The 23,548-nt window shown below is 42.0% G+C and overlaps 1 protein-coding gene across 4 annotated transcripts in view; it reads left to right on the top strand.

The window, feature by feature from the left end:
* Positions 1 to 23,548, top strand: part of shank2a (SH3 and multiple ankyrin repeat domains 2a) — a 443,207-nt gene that overhangs the window by 178,781 nt on the left and 240,878 nt on the right. For all 4 annotated transcript variants that reach the window (XM_078162170.1, XM_078162166.1, XM_078162159.1 and 1 more), the window contains one exon: positions 7,673 to 7,744. In XM_078162170.1, coding sequence (XP_078018296.1) covers positions 7,673 to 7,744 — 72 coding nt within the window. The remainder of the gene's footprint in view (positions 1 to 7,672; positions 7,745 to 23,548) is intronic.

The following is a 23,548-nucleotide window of genomic DNA, read 5'->3' as shown; positions in this document are numbered from 1 at the left end:
GGCCAACAGCTCTGGTGGACATTTCTGCCAATGTCACGTTCAAGAAAACAATACTGTTGAGGTATTATGGTAGTGAAATGAACATTCAGTTAAGGGGTAACAGCTCTGGTGGACATTTCTGTCGTCAGCATTCTGACACAGAGGTCACTGCCCAAGCGCCAGTATTTGTTGATGAGACCAGGTCGAGGATGAGACCAGGTCGATACACAAGTTATGAGCCATATGGCTAAAGAATTATATATATATTTAAAAAAAAAAAAAAAATCAAATCAGTCTGTATTACGGACAATATTAGTCAATATTACATGCATGCTTGTTTACATGAAAATGTCACCAGAATTTTAGCCTACATGATGCCAGAATCAACAGGCGGGATTTTCCAAACATTACAGACTTGGTCGCAGTGCCTAAGCACTTTTTCACGGTGCCTAAAACTATGCTAAGAAACGTTTCAGTGTTATTGCTGGTCAAATTAAAAGTTCATTGCTCTTTGAAAGGGTGTACCTGCATTATTACGCTATTATATTATCAATATTTCAGTGGTATGAAATAGTTTGACAATAACAAATTTTATTGCACTTCTGGGACAATATATTGTCCAATAAAACTAGTTATTGTGACAGGCCTACTGGTGATGCTAAACATCCCTTTGAGCTTGAAATCTCAGCCAACCTCATTCCTAAAGAATTGCCATGATCTTGGATAGAAATAAGATTGTTTCTGTGATGTCATTAGGTGTTTCTGTGTAGTCAAGTGATGTATCAAAATGTTACTTATGTTACTGTACACTGCGACTGCACAGCTGACTGAGGGTACAGTAAACTCTAGGAAATAGTGATAGATAGTGTTTGAAAAAAAGACAGAAAGAGATATAATAATAAAGTAAATAATAACTTAAGTTATCGACCTGAAATTACAAATCTTACTATATCTTACTATATAATGACGAAAACTCTGTGTGTATGTCTGTTCCATGTTTTTCTCCTCACTGACTTGGTCAATCCATGTGAAATTTGGCACAGCGGTAGAGGGTCATGGGAGGATGCGAATGAAGCAATATTACATTAATTGGCCAAAGGGGGGTGCTATAGCAACTGATTGAAATTGCAAACTTTGAATGGGCCTATCTCATGCCCCGTATGTCGTAGAGACATGAAACTTTTCACAGAGATGCCTCTCCTCATGAGGACAAATTTGCCTCAAGAACCCATAACTTCCGGTTATATGGATTTTCTGCCATTTTGAATTTTTGGAAAAACATTTAAAATCGATCTCTTCCTAGGAAGTTTGACCGATCTGCAGGAAACTTGGTGAACATAATCTAGGGACCAATATCTAAAGTTCCCTCTGGCAAAAGTTGAAAAAAACTTACTAAAACTGAGCTTCTATAAGGCAATGACTATTGCAGAGAGTGTGGCTCATCACATAAAGGTGTATAACATTGCAAGGGTTTCACCGATCACCACGCAACTTTGTAGGCATATGAACACACATAGTCTGAGGGGACCCCTCCATTATTGACCCGATCAAACAAAATGGGGGTGCTAGAGAGCTAATTTCTTATCTAGGCCTAACCACCATATCAATTTTTACTAAACTTCGTAGATATGTAGAACAGGACGCCTCAAGGTGACTGGAGAAATTTAACTCTAACAGAAAAATGTTTAAAAATGGCTAAAATGCGACTGATCGCTGTGGCTCCCCCTGTGGCCAAATGTTGTTGTTTTTTTCTAATTTTTGGTATGACTAAGTCATGCTGTGGTATGCTGTACATAATCACGGAAACTGTCAGTGTGTCATTCTGTCAGTCAGTCATTCTGTCTGTCCCACGTTTTTCTACTCACTGATGTGGTGAATCTATGTGAAACTGCACATAGGCATTGAGGATTGGCATAGGTAGAAGGTGACAAAGCTACCAATAGGTATGGACTGGTATTATTATATTCAGGGTTTTTCCTGGGTTTTTTCAGGACCAAGGTGGGAAAGGCCTGTGGCGGGGGGCATCTTGACAGCTGTACTTTTAGATACAGTCCCCCCCTCTATTAAATATGAAAGGAGGCTTACACTGACTTGTATAATCAGAACAGACATGTCCTGTGATTTTCATCCTTCTATGATTGTATTTACCCTTTACAGCAGGCACATCCTGACAGCTGAGAATATTACTGTCAGGTATTGTCCCCCCTCTATTAAATATGAAAGGAGGCTGAAAATCACAGGACATGTCTGTTCTGATGATACAAGTCAGCGGTCGTGAAATGTGTGTTTCTCTTCTATAATACACATTCTACATCTCGGAGGCGACGTCATTCCACATACAGGCTTCCTTCGCCTTTCAAACAGGGCAGAGCTCCGTGGGAAACAGTAGGAGAGACACAGCCCAAGGGGAACCGGGATCTGACACAACACTGGAGGGAGAGGCAGGTCCGTTACGCTATGGCGTCGCTTTGGGTTGTGAGGGTGCATGATGCGTGTCTTCATTGAAAGTAATGGGTTTGTGTGCGCAAAAGATGCTACATCTGAACGCCCCCACACACACACACACACACACACACACACACACACACACGCGCGCGCTCGCACACTCTTTAACCAAGGCAGCAGCCAAAATCACCCAGGTGGCCCGCCTTTGTCTTAGATAGGCAGGGAAAATCCTGATATTAAACAATTCCATGCAAACACTACAAACTTTCAGGAAAAAAAAATGTGGTTTCAGATTCCATACATCCAGCCAGTAAATATACCATGACAGTAAGGAATGGGGCCATTGATAAAGAGGACAATTCTTGTTCCATTAGCCAACAATTGCTTTCAAGATGCATCCAGTAGTGTAAAGTAAACAAGATATGACATACAGTGTTGTGGAAAAAGTTGTCCACTCCTAATTCTTCAAATACCGAAGCTTTGTTAGTGATGTTGGCGTCAGACGCTGACGCACAGAGGCACCTTTCACGCAATATGATACTCACTGGATGTACATACCGGCACTTTGTCAGTGGACGTCAGCACCAGGCATAGTTGTACAGAGGCACCTTTCACAGTAGTATGATACGCACCACATGGCTGCAGTTTGTAATGACAAAATCTTAACTTTTGCTGCGGTCAGACTGGATCGTGTTTACCATGTTCACTAGCAGAGTCTTGTGGTATTCACGACTTCATAAGTGGAAATTTTAAGAGAGCTCAGAGTTCATGACTTTGTGTACACCACTTCCCATATTACAGGCATGAAAATGGGTCAGGGGTGAAAAAGGTGAGAAGGATACGAGACCCGGCACCTGCTAGAGGGTCCCGGGGTTATGATCCTTGATTGTTTTTTTGGTGGAAAAATGAGCTTCCAAATGCTCATATCTGATTTCTTTTAGATTTACTCTAGTGGTAGTCACATGCAGAATTACAAGATTGCACAAAAACAAAAGTATGAATGTATAATTAAGTGCAAATAAAGTATCTTTACATGTTCACATATGTTGTATAAGAGACAAGACCAGGGGCGCACTGGGACACAAATTTAGCCCAGGACATTCAGGCTCACCGGCCCACACACCGGCCCACATGTTTCTACCTATAATCCTCTATATTATGCTTGTACACACTACACAAACGCTGTCCTCAGAATCAACTGCATAAGAAAATCAGCAGTTATTGTTTAATCTCAGACTATTCACCTCATTTTTCACGGAAACACGGAGGCAAAACAGAACGCAGCCAGCTTCCATTTTTTTGTGCGACACTTCCGGTCCAGCAGTCTTGACCACTGTGTAAATGTCCCACGGTATTTGCTACAGCTACAGCACATGGAAATGTTTACATTACTGAAAGCAATTTTAAGGACTAACTTTGAAGTTAATCGTTAAAGAATAAATCACCTGGAAAGCTGGCGCTGCTCCACATAATTTAAAAGGTAACTTAGCCTACACAGAGCGGTGGAAATGTCCTTGCAGCTGCAGACCGGTGCGGCTGGATGATTGATGCGTAACATTACATGCTGATTCAGGTGCTATCAGAGCCGATCCGCGCATCACTATGGCTTAATAATCAACTCAGTCAATAAAAACAACCCGTCCTGTGTTAGGAGTGTATGTCACTGACAGAAAGAAAGAAAGAAAAAAAAAAGATAGAAAAGCAGCGTACACCTCACATATTTATTTCTCATAGTTGCGCACATGTTTGGCTGACATGCAGAAGCACCATCTGTGTGTCTGTGTGTCTGTGTGTTGAGGGTGCGAGCCACAGCTTCAGCTGCTCAGGTAGAGAGACTGTGTAGCCCGGTGTTTTTTCGCTGATTCGGTTCTGCAGGTTCTCTGCTGGTACACTGGAGACGGGGATCAAGCAGTTTGTCTCACTCGGGATAGATTGTGCTTTTTTGGTTCATAGTTTTTGATTGACGTGCGATTTATTCGCGTTTAGAGGGAATCATTTTTACCGGCAATTACCGGATAACGGAAACATGGGCACAGTTATTTATATAAATTACACAGACTAACTAATTAACTAACTAACTGATTGACTAACATAAACAATTGAAAATTCAAAAAAATTAGCTTGCACCGTTAGGTCCGGTAAGGGAAAGTGGCTGACTGGAAGTCACACACAAAAACACGGAAGTTGATCACTATTTACTTCCGTGTTTGAAAATAAGGTGAAGAAAATAAATGCAATAATGAATTGGCCACAAATGGCTATGTGCTTATTATTTAACTAAAAATAAGAGCATATGACTCTATCCTAATGCATCTAATTTTACGCACAATATAATTGTCTGCCCTGTCCTGCCCTGCCCTGCCCTGCTCTTGTATTACATAAGCCCAATTTATATCTCCATGGCTCACAGCCAAGAACTAAGGAGGTATAAATTGGGCAGTAGGCCCTATAGTCAACTTTTAGTCAACACTACAACAAAAAAATCCCACTTAGTACTACTAAAAAGGTTTTCCTCTGGCTAAAATGTAATGCATAGTAGGCTATGCCTTCACATTGCACCTGTCATATTTCTGGTCTCATCCTCCTCATCATCACGACTGGGGTTAGTCTGTCCCTCAGCTTCATTGTACTTGGGACTGGGAGCACCACCTAACGTTAATTGCATGCATCCACAGGAAAAAAGCAAGCACATATTTTCTTTTAGTACAGGTTTAAATTATAATGAACTAATGCAATACCTAGTAGGCTAGTTGGCCTCTTGAACCAGACACCAAGAAGAGATACGCAATTTGACAAAGCCAAACTTGCATATTACACACTCACGAACGTTAGCTAACGTTAATGCACCTGCTATAATGGTACTGTCGGCTCCAGCCCTATCTCCGTCGTTAGCAACACCAGCAGCCTCAGCCCGTCAACCAACGCCGCTGCCCAACAGGTCGGTTATTTTGGAGCACTTAGCTGCCTCTTCTTGTAAAGATTTAAGTTTTTTATTCAAGTTTTTTCTGCGCCACCCTTTCTTTTTTTACCAGCATACTTTCTGTCTAACGGTCAAACTAGCCTGGGGGGTATTCCAGAAAGCGGGTTATGTGAAAACTCAGAGTAAGTTAACCCTGAAATGAGGGAAACTGTTCCAGAAAGAGAGGTAACTGAAACTCTGAGTCAGTCACCATGGTAACAGACTCTGTGAACATAACCTGCTCGCTGACAGGTTTTCTTCAATAAACCCTGGGTTTTTCTCTGTCTCCTCCCTCTTACACGCTGTTTCATTTCCTCATTCATTCAGTCCGTGTCAAAGCTTGTATCGAAGCGCATTAATTAGCAGAGATTTACCATCTGTCACAGTCTAAATCCTGCTGGATATTAGTTTGTTACTCAGGACTGTCTTAAGTTACTGAATTTATGCACATCAATCATTTCTTTGGACATAGGTTTTTGTCTTAACATTCAAATATTACACAGCAAGAATTCATCCTCAGCTCAGAATCAAACTTCTGTCCTTTTTATATTTATTATTTTTTATAACACTTTGCACAAGGATCAGACTGTCAGTCTGTTAGAGCAGCTCCCAAATGTTTATTGCACATAATATGTAGGTCTAATTATTTAAATTTTAAAAATTGGTAGTATGAAGCTTTAGACACATAGTATCAATGACTAATGATCTCTATCACTGATGTCATTGGTCACACTGATGGAACATAATTCCTATAGCCTAATATTGGGGATTATATGTTAATATTTCTGAGTGAGCAATGGTGCAGCATTTCAGTGTCTTTAAATTTACTACATTTGTAGCTGAAATAAAGTCACTGAATGCTGTTGAGCCAAGATACAAATAGATGTGCAACATTTTAAAATCTACTGTATTTTAACCTCAACGTCTTTTCAAGTGCAAATCGCCAAACATATTATTACTGGGTCAGACTGTGAGTTTACAGGCATGTCTTTATGTCTTTGATCTATACCCTAGCCTATATGTTTTAAATCTTCCTATTTTTCAGTTGCTGCCTCCTGTGTTTTTCCCCATCAGATTAAATCTGAACAAATATATTATTATATATTATTAATATAATGTAATTATCGACAGCCTGATACACAGTCAGATTCCATCACTTTATCTTCATTAAGAATTATGTAAGTCTGATAAATGATGAATAAACGGACAACACTGAATAAAACTTTTTTATTAACTTTATGGTTAACTTATTTACACTTTCCTCGCTCTGACTCAGGCTCTTCTTTTAAAGATAAACGTGCACCGTCTGCTACACATGCATTAATATTTCTACATCCACTGGATTAAAATGGAGGCGCTGTCTTTTATTTACCTGTTGCCATGGTGAATCGTGGAGTTGGAGCTCCATTGATGATGGCTTTTTATTGTCGGCTTAACTCAGAGTGAACATACTCAGAGTTGACTGAACTAACTCAAATCAGCTGTTCTGGAACCGGTAACTCAGAGTTTCCCATCTCAGGGTAAATCAACTCAGAGTTCAGGGTTAGACTCAGAGTTTGTTGAACCTCCTACCTGGAATACCCCTCAGGTTTGCAATGAGTACTGACTGATGACTGCGGCTGAGCCAATCAGATTTCAAGAAAAACGAGAGCCTCTTTCATATTGGAGGAGGCCGCTCTTATCTCCTCCTTCAAGCATCAAAACACAAGATTGACACCTACGTTCCCTCTGAACATCTCACAGCAAACAAACAACATGGGAGGGACGCGCATTGCAGCACTGACAGCTAGCAACTAGCTTGACATTCACTAGCCTCACCGGGCCGGCCCCACCGGCCCACTTGGTGACCGGCCATTGGACGAGACTGACAACTTCTCTCATGAAATGCCCACGCGCATATGTTTGCTACGTCTTTTTTCTGTGGCTTCGCTTCACAGACCCCACCCCCCCAAAAAAATATTTTCGCATCGGATCTACACGATTCACGTAGGTCACCTATTTTGTATTCAAAACGGCGAATTTCGCCGAAAGGTGAGCGATTTTCATGCCTGCATATTGTAAACACAAGCTCATGAGTTCCATTTGAGCTTAGCATTTCACTCAGGAGTTAATTTACTGTGTGACTTTTAACCCAAGACATGATGTGTTACTCTACACCTAACCACACCAAGTTTTCCTCCATAACCCTAAAAATGAAGTCTTTTACCTACATTGTAAGTTTATTTTGAAGACACATTGGTTTGCTTTGGACCTTTTCTGTGTTTTAATCATTTGGCTTTCACTCAACAGTTCCGCTACAAGAGCAGAGTCTACAGGCAGCCCAATGTGGATGAGAAACAGATTGCCAAGCTTCATACAAAGGTAAGACTTAAGCCATTAGGAGAGACGATTCCCTAAATAATAACTCTAAGTTAAATGTAAGTCTTGTTTCTGGCCAGAGTTTGGGATTCTTAAAAGCACATTGACTCTGAAAGACTGCAAATGATTTATCATAGTATTACACCAGTTATGGCTGCAAGGAGAAACTGGCTATGCAGATGTGGCAGTCAGCACCACTGAGACATGTTTATTCCTGTTCAGACAAATAACGTGTATTATTTCCCATGTGTGCATCAGATACCTACATGCCACAGTTATACTGAATGGATATAAAAAGCCATAGAGGAAAAACACATTAAAAATAATCTCTGAACTGGAAGCAGGAAACACATTGTTTGCTGTGCATAAGAGGATTTTTTTTTTCCTGGAAAGACCTACCTGACACCGGGTGTGTAGAATACTAGTTCCCAACCTGAGCGTCCTGCTTAAGTTTCATGTTGGGTTGCGAGGCCTTCTAGTTTTTTAAGGGTGTAAAGGCCCAGACACACCAAACTGACATCAAAGAACTAGTGGTGAAAAAAGCCAACTGTTGTGTCGCCCATGGTAATGTTAGCACATTAACAACACAACCCAGCATTGAAAGAACCAAGCATATTTACTTTGTGCCAGCAAACAGTAACACAAACAGTTACTAAAAGTTTCTGCTAAAGAGCTCAGTGGCTACAATATTATCTTACCTAATATAACAAATTTGTTTAGGTCTCACTCCCTCTTGACTTTAGCTCTTTGTTTACTTTCCTCACTTCTGTTTCCTTTTCTCGTGTACTGAGCTTAACTGCCAATCAGAGTGATTTCATTGACTGACGGGCTCTGCTGTCTCTGATGCCAACTCAACATGTAGGACACACTGCAAAGACCAGGGTCTTAACACTGACCGACAGCCGATTGTTGGCTTGGTGTTTCAGGGCCTTTAGAGGACACAGTGGGCCTTTTTCTCATGATTTTTTCATTTCTGTGAAAAAAACTAAATTAAATTGTTATATTTAAAGTTTAGATTTTTATTTACGATATGAACTAAAAAAAAGTCTCACAGGATAAATGCACAGTGAAGACCTTAACACCAACTGCATTCAGAGAGCCTTCACTGTCTGCTAAACTGCTTCATCCTGCATCAGAAAAGTACACAGTTAAAACAAGCAAAGAGCTAATAGATCACTGGCCAAGCGTCAGGGAGAAGAAAACACTGAATTTGTCAAAAAGAACCCTGTTAAGTAAGTGTGATTGTTAAAAATTGGAAAAAAAATACATAATACAGAAAATTGTACAAAAAGTTTCTAAAATATCAGGAAAATAATCATTGATGAAACATGCACAAGAAAACATTGGCTCAAACTGATCCGGATTGCTCGTTTTACACAAACCTCTACAGTCACTGCAGTTCACTATTTGGGTTAATTGTACAGTTTATCAGTTGGTCGTTGGTTATTGTTATGAAATGAATATGAAAAGAAATACCCATAAAATATATGACTTAGTCAGGGGTCGTCAGTTTACTCATCTTCTACAACTCACACTTCCTGTGGTGTACCCAGGTTCAATTTTATCTTCTGTCTACATCCTTGCACTCGGCAGATTTTTATCCAATGTTACAACATGTATTTTCATTTCTACACGCACAACATACAGATATACCTTTTGCTGAGGCCTGGTGAACCAAAAAGCCTAGCTGCTGTTTTAGATTGTTTTAAGTGATGTCATCTGTTGGATGGCACAAAATGTTCTTCAACTCAATAACTCAAAATCAAAAATCATACCATTCAGTCTGCCAAACGTTATCAGCACCACTGTGAATGCCCTTGCTCTCCTGTATGATAAAGTGAAGCCTGCTGCCAGAAATCAGGGAGTAAAGCCTGATTTATGGTCCTGCGTTAAAGCAATGACGTACCTACGTCGTAGGGTACGTGGCTACGCAGGAGGCTCACCGTAGCCCCCGGCGTAGCCTGACGTGCACCTCCCAAAAAATGTAACTACACGTCGAGGTTCCGGTTCCGTATTGCACCATCCCCGCCATCTTTAAACATCTTCTGATGTGATGTAGATGTTGCAGTATTAACATACTTTCTTTGACATCCAACAACTCCAACTCCAGCAAGATTCCCTCTCTCTCGGTCGCCATTGTTCACTGTGACCGAAAAAGCCGGAAGCTAAACAGAGAATCAACTAGAGATGACGATAACCATTCAGGAAAGGAACGCAGCCCCCTACTGCTCTGGCGGTGAAGAGGTCATCACCACACACAAAAAAAAATAAAGCTGATTCATCATGGCGGTGGATCTGGTTCCCAAGCCAAATGTTAAAAGAATACTCCAACGATTTGGGAGTTATGCCCTTTCGCTGTCATTTTCATATTGAGACAACATGATGGATATCATTTTTGTGTCTGTACGTCCAGTGGCTGAGTCTCAGCAATTAGCATTGGGGTCAGTATGTCCGGTGCTATGATCCAGTGAGCAGACACAGGCACAGACGTAGCCTGTAAACAAAACTCAGCCGTTTATTGAGCCTAGCGATATCTCCGGACTATAGTAGCTGCAATGGACAACTTTGAACGCGATTTTGAGGAGTTTCTTGTAGCGGGCACAGATCCAGAGCCATACCTGTTTGAGCTGGAGCATACAGATGAGGAACTCCCAGGTGTTGGATGCTGACCGGGCGAGAAGAGAGGCTGAATCCTCTGGAGCAGCGGAGCAGCAACGGGCCGAGGGGAGGACTGGTGGTGTAGCTGCGGGGCTAGCTAACATATTCCTACAAAGGTGGAATCATTTTGCTGCACAGAATGGGATTCGGTGCTACCATCATTGCAGCAATCACTAAGTTAAACTGGAAATAACGCCCAGGCCTGCAGGAGCTGATGGACAGCTTTCAGTCGAGTGAGTAATATCGTCCGTGTCGTGTCTTTGTTTGCTTTAACCGAGTGACCTAGCGTACCTGTCCCAGAGCCAGCTGCAGCTGACATCAGTGTATCCCTCCGCGCAGGCCATAAAAACACTATAGTTCATGTTTCAAACCTCTTCTAAAATGACTAAAACGGACTCTCGTTTTTTGAATTAATGTTTAAACATGTTTATTTTAAATGCACGTACAGAAATGCCAGCTTCAGGGTTTCTGTAACGTTTATTTGTTCACTTTTACTGTAGGCAACGATATCCATCATGTTGTCTCAATATGAAAATGATAGGGAAAGGGCATAACTCCCAAATCGTTGGAGTATTCCTTTAAGTCGCCAATTTGGGCACATTTTGGATTTGTGCCAGATGACAAGGGGCAGCCAGTGAATTTGGATGAGGCAGTATGCCTTATTTGTCGAAAAGAAGTATCAGTTTCTCGTGGGGGGCTTGTGACGTATCACCGCCATACTGTGGTGATACGTCTCACCGCTGTGAGAAAAAATATTTGCCGTCACAGCCCTAACTCAGACTTCTCTCCAGACTCGACTATTGTAACTTCACTCTCTCTGGCATCAACCAAAAGTCACTATCCCACCTCCAGCTAGTTCAGAATGCAGCAGCGAGGCCTCTTACGCCAGGGCCACACCGGACGCGGAAGCGCTGCGGATAGCCTCGAAGCGCCGAGAAGCGAAGCCAGTTTCCTTTCGGCGCCCATGTTAACCGATTGTGTCATCCACACCGGCCACGCCGCGCAGCTCCGCGGCTGGCGCTGCAGCGATCATTTCGGCGTCTGGTCTATTTTTGGCACGAGCCACGAACAAATGTGTCAAGCCGGGCAGGAATATAGGCTATACATATTAGTCAGTGGTATCTAAACAGAGATGAACACACACACACACACAAGAAAGAGTGAGAGCGAGAGAGCAGGTGAGCAGGTGCCCAGGTGTGTTTCATTTAAGAGGCCACACCTTCAATTTTAGCAAATTGAGCACAAAGAATTGTGGGTACTTAATGCATGCTGACGATACACACATGCATCCTTGAAAATTCTTTAAAGGGATAGTGCACCCAAAAATGAAAATTCAGCCATCATCTACTCACCCCTAGCTGAGGGAGGCTCTGGTAAAGTTTTAGCGTCCTCACAACAGTTGCAGAGATCGAGGGGGAGGTGGGTAGCAGCAGAACTGGATGGCTGATGGCGACCCAGATTAAAACGTCCAAGAACACAGAATTGAAATCACAAATTATCTCCATACTGCTCGTCCGTAGTGATCCAAGTGTCCTGAAGCCCCAACATAAAAAGTTGTTTGGAAAAACGTCATTTAAACTCTGTTTTTAGCCTCACTGTAGCCTGTAGCTCTGACTGCCTCTCTGTGGACCGTGCTCACGTGTGCACGCAACAGAACATAATTCATTCATTTCTTCATTTGCCAGTCAGAGTCAATATGCTGACAGGCAGTGTCGGGATCATACTTTAAAAAAGTAATTATAGTTACTCGTTACTTTCCCCAAAAGTAACTGAGTTAGTAACTGAGTTACTAACTCTAATTTTTTTAAATTTATTCTATTTAGTTACTGACATTAAATAGAATAAATCATTATTATAAAACATTGTACACTTATCTACACTAGTTAAAAAACCTCCATTAATCGTGCAATTTAAATGTGAAAAGTGTCATTGACTGACCGTCACCTGTGCGTATGCGGAGAAGGAGAGGGGCGGAGGGAGCGGAGCTGTGGAAACATCCTGCAGTACGACATACTATCATAAGTTAAAATAACTTATTAGACGGATATATAGAGAGAAAGGCGACATTTAGTGAGCAAGTCCAAATAAGCAACTCCACTTTGGAAACAAGCTCAAAAACCCGCAACCCGCAACTATCAATATTTGTAAGCGACTTTACAAAAAAACAAGCCCAAAGTCACGGCTAATAAGCGGACCTGACAACCCTGCTTGTGTGCTTGTGAATACCCGCCCTACTCTGCCTCTGTCTCTCCCTCCCTTCCCCCTCACCTGCCCTCACCAAAGAAAAAAAACTTTAGAGCTCCGCTGAGAAGGAGCTTGCTTGGGTGAAAGCCGCTTCAGTGAACTCCAGTAAAGCCGAGTAACGGCGCATTTTATAGTAACGGTAACAGCATTATAACGGGGGAGACAGTAATTTTTTAATTACTCATTACTGAATAAAGTAGCGCTGTTAGTAACGCCGTTTATTTATAACGCTGTTATTCCCATCACTGCTGACAGGTTACATATGCCTCTGTTGCACATGACGTCCATCCATCTGTAATGATAGCGACTCGTTCTGCTTTCATTAACTCACGCTTAACCTCTTTAACCTCACTGTACAAACTTAGTATGCAAGTGTTGTCTCGATGTGACTTCATGTTTTGGCTCCAGATTCTCCAGGAGCTCACGAAAACCATCGTTTTTGACAGCACTGTAAGACCTCATGTTCTTACAAATGAAATATGAAATGGCAGCTATGATACTCATCGCTCTTTTGGAGTTGTGGTTCAGTTTTTGTGGAAAAAAGTTGGTCAAATGCCAATGCCGTGTTTTTTTAGGTGCCCGGCCAAATTCGTTGTGTTTCCTGAGTATTTTATCTCGTAACAGCATAGTTTGCATATAGCATGGGCTTTTTCTGTTAACCTGTCTTTTCTCTGAAAACCAAAATGCTGCTTCACTGCTGATTTATGCTAGAGATGTACCAATACCACTTTTTCCTTCCAGATACCGATTCCGATCCCTGAACCTTAGGTATCTGCCAATACCGAGTACTGATCCGATACCAGCGCGTAAAATAAAAATGGATGGGATATGAATAATTTTATGTCTCAACTCCTAAAACTCTATGTAAAATATTAAGAAATAAATACATAATAGTAGAATTAATGCCATAAAACTTTTTTTTTATTATTATTAGTATTATCCAGTGTTGACACAGATCAAGATGCAAATTAAAGTGCAGCCACACAATTTGGTAAAAAAAAAAAAAAGACATTTTAAAGGCTACAGTAGAATGTAGAGCTTGCATTAATAAATACAAAAATTTTCACCAGATGACTTAAAGTAAGAAAATTAAAAGAGGCAGGGCTTTTACTCATCACAACTGCAGAGGCTACCAGCTTCATTTGAAACAGACTACATTGTAAAAGGGCCATTATTTATTAATCCCTCTGTGTTTTTATATAATTACTTTTTATCCGCTCCTGTTGTTTTTATAAAGTTAATACATCGCGCCGTCATTTCAAACTCAACACTTCCTGAATTTGTTTTAAATTAAAAGCCCCTTAAAACCTCGGCTGAGAAAATCCCTCCATTTTCTAAATAGGCTTTTATTTTGAAACATTTCTAGGAACTTGGTTGTGGAGGATACAGTAACTTGTATGTTTACATACGGTACTTCAAATGTAGCTCCTGCCGTCTGTTGGCGCTTTTTACGTTACTACAACAACATTTCGGCTGGCACATGAACAGACACAGTGACTGAATAAAAATGGACAAGAATAACCCGATGACATCACACACGTCGTGAAAGACGTGTGCTTGCCATTTCCTGCCTGGCGCCAGGCTGCAGCAGGTAAACAGAAATGGTGAAACAGACGTGCAATGTGAATTTCAAGGTAAAAGTGTACCTTAAAGGGGCAAAAAGCGAAATCGTTTCACCGCTAGGTTTGCTGTTGTGCACTGCCTGTAGACCAAAACAAAGTGTGTCATGAGCCACTCCTCCCTCTACCTCTGCTCTCCACCCCCCACCACCCCCCACTCGCCTCGTCTAGCAGTTAGCGATACCTCGGTCTCTGCTGTGTTTAGCTATTCCCCTGCCTGCTTCAATGATTTTATTTTATTTTATTTTTATTTAATCTTTATTTAATCAGGCAGTCTCATTGAGATCAAGATCTCTTTTTCAAGAGAGACCTGAGAACAAAGCAACATCCATAACAACAAAAACACACAGACACAAGCAGGAACAACACAACAAGGAATTAATAAAAATAGTTACATGAATCACGAAAAACATCGGATAGAGAAGCTTTAAAAACTCCAAGAGGAACAAGAGATTCAAGTTTAAGGGTTGATTGTAACTCGTTCCATTTAAAAGGTGCATAGTACCTGAAACCAGATCTACCAACATTTGTGCGCATGCAGGGGATATCTAAGGATAGGTAGTTACTGGATCATGTATTGTAGTTACTGGATTTGAAAGAGAGAAGACATGTGAGGTAGTTTGGTAGCTTTAAAAGTAGAGCTTTAAAAATAAATAACATGAGATGGATATTTCTTCTTGTCTGTAAGGAAGTCCATCCAACTGTTTGATACAGAGAACAATGATGAGTACGAAATGCGTCATTTGTGATAAACCGTAATGCACTGTGATACACAGGGTTTATCTGCTGAAGTGTTGATGGAGCAGCATGACAATACAGAATGTCACCATAGTCCAGAACAGACATGAACGTTGACTGCACAATAGTTTTACGGCTGGAAGAAGACAGACAGCCTTTAATTCTATACAGGAAGCCTAGTTTGATTTTTAATTTTTGAGTCAACTGTTGAATATGAGTCTTGAATGTTAGTCGACTGTCAAGTGTAATTCCGAGATATTTGTAGGACTCAACCTGAGTAATATGGCTGCCATTTAAAGTTTTGATGGCAGGATATCCCGAGTCACTGGTGAAGGTAGAGAATACCATGAACTTGGTCTTTTTTGCTTTTAAAACTAGTCTGTGATTAATGAGTGATTATTGAAAATCATCAAAGGCAGACTGTAGATGACTCAGAGCCTCGGCTGGAGTGGAGCCCGAAGCATATAAAATAGTATCATCAGCAAAAAAATGGACGTTGACCATATTATTTATGTATTATTTATGTATAACGTGAACAACAATGGACCGAGGATAGACCCCTGTGGCAACCCGTTTCTGATGACTAGTTGCCTTGACTGGGTACCATCAGCGACCACAGTCTGAGTTCTCTCTGTAAGGTAAGAGTGGAACCAATCAATTGTGGCTTCATCGAGACCTATGGACTGTAATTTATGGAGAAGGATTTTATGATCTAGAGTATCAAAAGCTTTTGAGAGGTCGATGAAGAGGGCGGCACAAAATTGTTTATTATCCAGGGAGGAGACAATGTTATCGATAACTGAAGCTGCAGCTGTTATGGTGCTGTGATCCGGGTGAAAACCAGACTGTTGTGCTTGTAGTAAGTTGAGAGAGTCAGTAAAGGTGCGTAGTTGAAAATGAACTAATGAAACCCATCCCGGTGTTTCCTCCGCAGCCTCCACTTCACCCAGCTTCACTCAGCTGCCCGATAAACCCGCTGCTTCTTCCCACTTTAACCTGAAGCGATGTTTTAGCCTAGTGGGCAGCCCGCGAGCCAGCTGCCCGCTAGGCTAAAACATTGCTCTCACTCACGGAGAAGAGGAGGAGGAACGTTAGCGTTAGCTCCCGGTGTTAGCACTAGCCGAGTTGGCTGCCACCTGCTACCGGAATAACTTACCGCCATGGAGCGCTTCTATCAGCTCTTCTAGTCACTGAGCCTCGCCTCCATCTCAGCAAATATATTACAAAAATGTAGCCTCGTGGGGAGGCTACATTTTACAATGCTAATTGAAAATGTTAGCTGGGCTGCCGGGCTAACTTACTCACTTAACACAACCGTAACGCCTGACCCATTGCTGGGACCGAGCCGCTAATAACTCAAGCTCCAGACATTAACCCATCCCGGTGTTTCCTCCGCAGCCTCCACTTCACCCAGCTTCACTCAGCTGCCCGATAAACCCGCTGCTTCTTCCCACATTAACCTGAATAACAAACCAGGGCTCGGTGCTCCGGTTGGATCCAAACAGAGAGCCGGGGCTAGCTGACCTCCGGTCATACTGCGGCTAACGCCTCGCCAGCCGCTCCCAGCTAGCTCCGGATTGTTATTGAGGTTAAAGTGGGAGAGGCAGCGGATCTGTGGGGCAGCTGAGTGAAGTGGAGCCTGAGGAGGAAGCACCGGTTAGCCCCGGTTTCGTTCTGCTCTCTGCCATTTCATTTTGAAAATATGCGCTGCCATTGCTCACTGGCTGTAGCCTTTTATAGGGAGGGAGGGCCAAGGGCTCCGAGGGGGGGGGGGATTCACATGAACGTACGTGAACGCGCAGCCGGACCGGCTTGTAAACAATGGGCTGGAGATCAGCACAGAGAGAGGGTGTGTGAGGTCATGCTATACTCCAGATGAAATTACACCTCTAGTTCTTCACATAGCAATTTTTTAATTCCTTCAATCTAGAAATGATGAATTTCGCTTATTGCTCCTTTAAAGATGACAATGTATATCGATGTTTTCACTTTGCATCAATGAAATTGGATTGTTGATGGACCGTTGCACCCCTAGTACATACCCTTGATATAGACAATAAAAACGTGTTCTGTAAAATGTGCATAACCTTTTTTTTTTTTTTTTGCTTAGTGTACACATATAAATATGCTGGAAGAATAGCTTTGTAAACAAGAGAATGCCAATGAAAAAGTCTACAAAATTTTAAATTGGGGCCACCCAACCTGAGCATACAAGAGACAGAAATGAGTTTGGGGCTTTCAGCTGGTAATAAATCTCAGTGCACCATGATACACAGAGTCCAGAGCATGCAAACACTGAAAGGGTGCATTCATATACAAAAGTAGTAGTAGTAGTAGTAGTAGTAGTAGTACTACTCAATGATAGAAAAGGGGTCCCTTAAAGAGACAACAGATAGCATATTTTCCTGAATATATCATTATGAAAATAATGTGGGTTGCACAGGGTAGTGGCCACAGTAAAATCAGACTATCATAGGTTTACATAGGTTAGTTAGTTGTTGTGCAATAAGCTTCTGCCACTGGTGCCGAAATTTCGCGGAAAAAATCTGCTTTACGGCAGGAAACGTGTCATGTATTGCGAAATTGGTTGGTCAGCCAATCAGGGACGGGAGCGGGTCCTTATGAGGAGTTGGGCATGAGATAGTTGAGTCACAAGCACAATGGCAAATGGACAAAGTTTAGAAACAAGTGAAAAACGGCCTAGCAAAAGAAAACGAGCTCCTCTGTCTGAGGAGGCAAAGAAGAGCAAAACTTTGTTTCCCATTCAATTTCAGCTCCAACCAGCCGCATCGTTTCCATACGGTACCGTTTATTCGGGACTGTTTACATGTGCATATTGGTATAATTCCACTATCTACTGTTGTTTGTACTGATACTGTATATATTGGTATAATTTACTGCGAGTTGTTTGTACTGGTACTGTGCATTCTGGTATAATTATTTGCATTACTATTTGTTTTTTTTCTTCAGATAAATCAGATAATTGTTGCTCGGTCTCTTTACTCATTTATTTAGTAGAGTGTCCACACACCTGCACATTCTACATACACACAGAGGTATACTGGTGGCTTTACAGCCTACATTTGATTGATTATCTCTGATCCCCACGGTTAATTCTGTCTTTGCGACAGTGCAATGCAACACCACTGACGCTAGGTGGCGCCAAGCTAAAAAAAAAAAACCCCGAATCCTATCTGTTGGCTCTTTTTTTTTCCTGGCGGGGGAGGGGGCATTTTTAGTCTTTAATGGATAGGACAGACAAGGGTGAAGGAGGGAGAGAGAGAGAGAGGGAGTGACATGAAGCAAGGGGCCACAGGCTGGAGTCGAACCCGGGCCGCTGCGGCAGCAGCCTTGTACATGGGGCGCCTGCTCTACCACTAAGCCACCGACGTCCCCTATCTGTTGCCTCTTTAAGAGAAAAGGTTGGGAACCACCAGTGTAGAACAGCAAATGAAGGCTTTCAGACAGTGGGGAAAGGCAGCTGAAAAACTCCTTATAAACTCTCCCTTCCTCTCAGCTTGTCGTCCACTCTGTTTTGAAATAGCAGGAAACATTTCCAGTTCAGAGGCAAACTGGAGAGCTAGCATGAGCAGCTGAACAGCCAAAGAAATTCAAGGAAAAGATGTCACAGTGCCGCCCACCTCAGTCTGACTGTCGACTGGCCTCTGGGAAGTGCAGCGTGAAAACACCACAGTAATGACTGTTTCACATAAACGATGTTGCCAAAATAAAATAGAACTTACAGATAACATTATCGGTTTAGCAGCTTCACTAGTTGACTGGGGGAAAGAGAATCTGTTTGGTTTCATTCTTGGCAGCCTGAACTGTGTGACAGGGAAAGAGCAGAGAAAAAACACTCCAAGCAAGCGCTAGTGTAGGTTACCTGTCAATTTGGGCTTTTTTTGAGCTTTCTGTTCCTCTGAGATGATCTGTAAGTTTGTATGCTGTTAAGAAGGAGTCGCTTTTTTCCTGCCAGCCCCAGAAACAAGCCCCTCCCCTGCCCCATCTCTGTTTCCCCCACATGAATTAAAGTAAATCTCTACAGTAAAGTGAAGATTTTTCATCGTTGTGTAAAGCTACCTCTGGGCTGCTGTCCCACAGCTACTGTAATCCTGTGCAGCCAAAGCATAAGTGTCTCTGGCAGCTCTCTGTTATAAACTAGAAAACTGTCTGACAGCTGCCCTAACTCTAAAGAGAAGAGAAGGAAAGGAAGGAGAATGAAGAATAGAAAAAAGAAGGCAAGGAAGAAAAACATGTTGTATAAATGTGGAGCAGGGAGATGATAACACACACTCAAAAACATTTACACTGCAAAAGTCATTAGTTAAATGATGTGGCTCTTCTCTAACAAACATTTATTTCTAAAACTGAGTCCTTTCTTTCTCATTGCTTGGCCAACCCAACTTTTTGGAGCTAATCCTGTTTGTCATGCAGTCTGGTGCTCTATGGTTGGCTGAAGCTTACACTGAGACAGCCAATCAATCACCAGCCTCCCAACCTGTTTCAGCAGAGAGGGAGAGGGCACCATCCTCCAGACTCTGATTCACCAGGCCTGCACGCATGCGCACACACACACACACACACATATCTGCTACATTAAATAAAACATTGCATGAAAACACAGGGCCATGTACGTGAACCCTTGACATTTACAGATATTGAACTGGCAGTGACTCATCATGGTTGATATCTAAACAGAAATGCTCCCTATCTGTTGTCAGTCTTATTTGGTTTGACTCAGTTAAAGTTATTTTTGATTTCATTAAACTGTCACCATCATAATGATCCACAAGAATGCAGAGGATTTAGCTGTGAAACGAGTAAATGGTAAACCAACAAAAACATTAAATATTAAGCTAAATCAACCTGATAATGGTGTGGGTGTTGGTGACACTGATCGGACACTCTGCAAGAACATCAAAAAATCTTTTGGCAGCAAATTCTGGAGCAGATTCTCCAGATCGGGACAGACGGATTTGGGGATTTTTGATGGATTGCTGCTGGTTATAAAGATCCAGATTTATTGTCAATCCTTTGTTTGTTTTCTGCGGGTACACCAGCTGTTTCAGTGCACATTGGCCAGCTGTATATTGTCAGCCTGATTATCAGACTGAATTATCATTTTGTTTTCAATTCCATATTCAGTCTGACATCATGTTCCTGTTAGCTAGTTTCAGTTTGGGAGGTGTTGTTATTTTGTCTTGACCAATTTAGCGTGACTGACAGAGATTTGGGCTGAGATTCAGAAGTCTGATATGCATGATCAACGCATTTTCACACCAACCTCATCACATACCTTTGGTCATGGAGCTTCCACGTCAAGATATGACTTGCAAGCTACGGTGGGTGCATTGGTTGTTGACGTTCTGGAACGCCGTATCAACTTCAGCCTGTTACATGCATTGTCTGTTTTTAAAAAATACACTTCTGTTTTCACAGGAAATGTACAGTTTGCATGCAGTTTATGTAAAACATGAACAACATGAATTGATGTTTTTTTCCTTCAACAACAAAGGCACATGGTTATGTTTAGCAAACACCTACGTGGTTAGGTTTACACAACAAAAGCACCAAGTTCGGAAATAAGAACAGGATTTGACTTTACAGTCTTGCAGGAAGTGAACACCGGCCTCCTGGGTGAAAGTTGGTGGTTGTTGTACCTATCCAACACCCCTCCTGCCCAGATAACTTGTGTTTCCCCCTGACGCTCCCCCTTTTTTGTTGCCATCTGATGCTGGTACTTGCTGACCAACTACCAGTTTGACAGGATCGGGATTGAACCCAGTCATACATATTTTCATGTGTAGGTATTGGCAAAATACACTGACCAAAAATATAAATACAAAACTTTTGTTTTGCTCCCATTTTTCACAGGTTTAAGTTAAAGATTTAAAGGACAATTTCGGTGTTTTTCAACCTGGGCTCTATTTCCCCATGTGTATGTGTGTGTATGATTCATGGGTACCATTCTTTCTAAAATTGGTTCAGTATTGAGCCGCGAAACGAGCTAAAACGGTAATGGGGGCAAATGGTAGCGGCCCAGGGGCAGTGGTGAGTGTGAATGAGTGGAGTCAGCTGTCAGTCAGTGTTGGAGCAGAAAGGCGGAAGTTGTCCCCGCTTGGTAATGTAAATGAGTATGTGTGTGTGAAGTGTGTGTTACACTAGAAGAGTCAGAGGGCCGAGTCTTTTACGTGCTACCCTCTGGAGTGTTACCGGAGTTTTTGGAGTGCTCAAATAAACGGGCCTTTTTCCTGAACGCAAGAACAGGATGTCGCGCAACACCCCGTACAGCTTTCATAGGCTGCCTTTGTCGGACGGCGAGATGCTGAAGTTGTGGCTAGTTGTGCTACAAATGGATGCTAACACTCCTCTCCAGACACTGCGCCTTGCAGACCATCGGGTCTGCAGTGCTCACTTCTCCCAAGATGACTACTGCCAGCCGAAGAAGAGAAGACATCCAGTCCCGAAACACCTCTTCCTCAAGAAAACGGCTGTCCCATGAGTAGAGAGAGCTACAGACACAGTGGAGCAAAGCTCATGACATCACACAGCCCAGAGGTAAGGGAAAGGCTAAGTTAGCATGCTATTTACAGAGATAGCACTGGCGATCTGAACTGGTCAGTGGTGAAAAAACACACATTTCACACACACATACTCATTTACAATACCGAGCGGGGACACCTTCCGCTTTTCTGCTCCAACACTGACTGACAGCTGACTCCACTCATTCACACTCACCAGTGCCCCAGGGCCACTACCATATGCTATCTACAGAGATAACACTGGCGATCTGAACCGGACAGTGGCGAAAAAAAGCACTTTTATACGGGACGCATTTGCCCCCATTACCGTTTTAGCTCGTTTCGCGGCTCAATACTGAACCAATTTTAGAACGAGTGGTACTCATGAATCATATGCACACATACACATGGGGAAATAGAGCCCAGGTTGAAAAATACTGAAGTTGTCCTTTAAGACCTTTTTAATTAATTATTCACTCAAAAGACATATTTCTTTCAAATTTTGGTCACAGATTCGTAAAAATATATGTTAGTAAGCACATTACTTTACAGGTGTGCCTTGGGATGGTCACAATAAATGGACACTCTAAAATCTGCAGTTTGATCTCACAACACGTCACAGATGGAGCATGCCCCTGGCATTGTGGATGGGTCCAGCAACCACAGACTTTTACCCGGGAGGCAGGTGTTCATTTCCCTTAAGACTGTAACACCAAACCCTGTACTGTTTTTTTCCTAAACCCAACCACGTGCACGAGAAGGCAAAACATAACCATGTGCATTTGTTTTTGAAGTAAAAAAACGTTGTACCAACGTGCTTTTGTTGCCTAAACCTAACCTGTGTGTTGGCTAAATGTAACAAGTGCATTTGTTGTTGAAGGAAAAAAACATCAATTTGTATTGTTCTATCAACATAGTGCTTTTATTTTTACATAGACTGTAGGCAAACTATACATTTCCTGTGAACACGAAAGTGCATTTTTTAAGAACAGACAATGCATGTAACAGGTTGAAGTTGATACGGCATACCAGAATGTCAACAACCAACGCATCTAGGGTACCTTGCATGTCATATCTAGACGTGGAAAGTCCATGACCAAACGACGAGATGAGTGACGAGGTTGGAGTGAGAATCTGCTGCCTGTGTAGTAATGATACTGTTTAATCAGCATCTTGATATGCCACACCTGACAGGTAGATGGATTATCTTGGAAAGGAGAAGTGCTCATTACCACAAATTTTAATACATTTGAGACCAAAATTTGAGAGAAATATAACTGGAGTGCATGATTTTTTTTTAGATTTTGATCTGGAGCCTGTAAAAAAAAGGGAAGCAAATACAAAAGTTTTGTGTTTAAATTTTTCTTCAGTATAAAACCCAATCTATTTTCATGTCTTTGTTTGTTTCTTCAACAATGCTAGTAGCCAAAACTGCCCTAAATCAGAACAGTGCTGCTGTATAAGGATGGTGGAAAAAATTATACTAATAAGTACATAAATATCTTCCCTTGTGTATTGGCTGATACACTTGGATTTAAATCTGGGCCAACGCAATGTGATGAGGACATCCCAGCCTTTCACTCTACTCCCACCCCATGTCCCTGCCCTTTTTACTCCTCCTCATTTATTCCTGTGCCTCTCTTCCCAGTCTATTCTTTCATTGCTACCCATTGTCTTTTTCTTCTTCTGCTATCTCACTTTTCATTCCTCATTTTCGCTTCTCCTTCGGGGAGCTGCTCTCTTATCTATTTATATCATGCGGCCTGGAAAGAAAGCAGACAGGAACATAACAGGACAGAAAGGAGCAGCTATTCCACTCCCCACAATCACCACACTCTGAATCCTGTCATCTCCCCTCCCGTGCTTCCTGGTTTCACTAGCCTTTAATTCTACTTTCTATTCCTCCATCTTCAACAGTGAGTCTCCCACAATTTCACACTGTATTTCTAAATGCTTCCACTTTTCACCCTTAGATGTGTTTGACCCTCTACACCTTTCTCGATCTCAACTTCTATTTCAGTCTTTTA

The sequence above is a fragment of the Epinephelus lanceolatus genome, chromosome 2 (genome assembly GCF_041903045.1).
Source record: "Epinephelus lanceolatus isolate andai-2023 chromosome 2, ASM4190304v1, whole genome shotgun sequence".
NCBI classification, from domain to species: domain Eukaryota; kingdom Metazoa; phylum Chordata; class Actinopteri; order Perciformes; family Serranidae; genus Epinephelus; species Epinephelus lanceolatus.
Note: the sequence above shows the minus strand (reverse complement) of the source record. Positions and strands in the feature narration are given on the sequence as shown.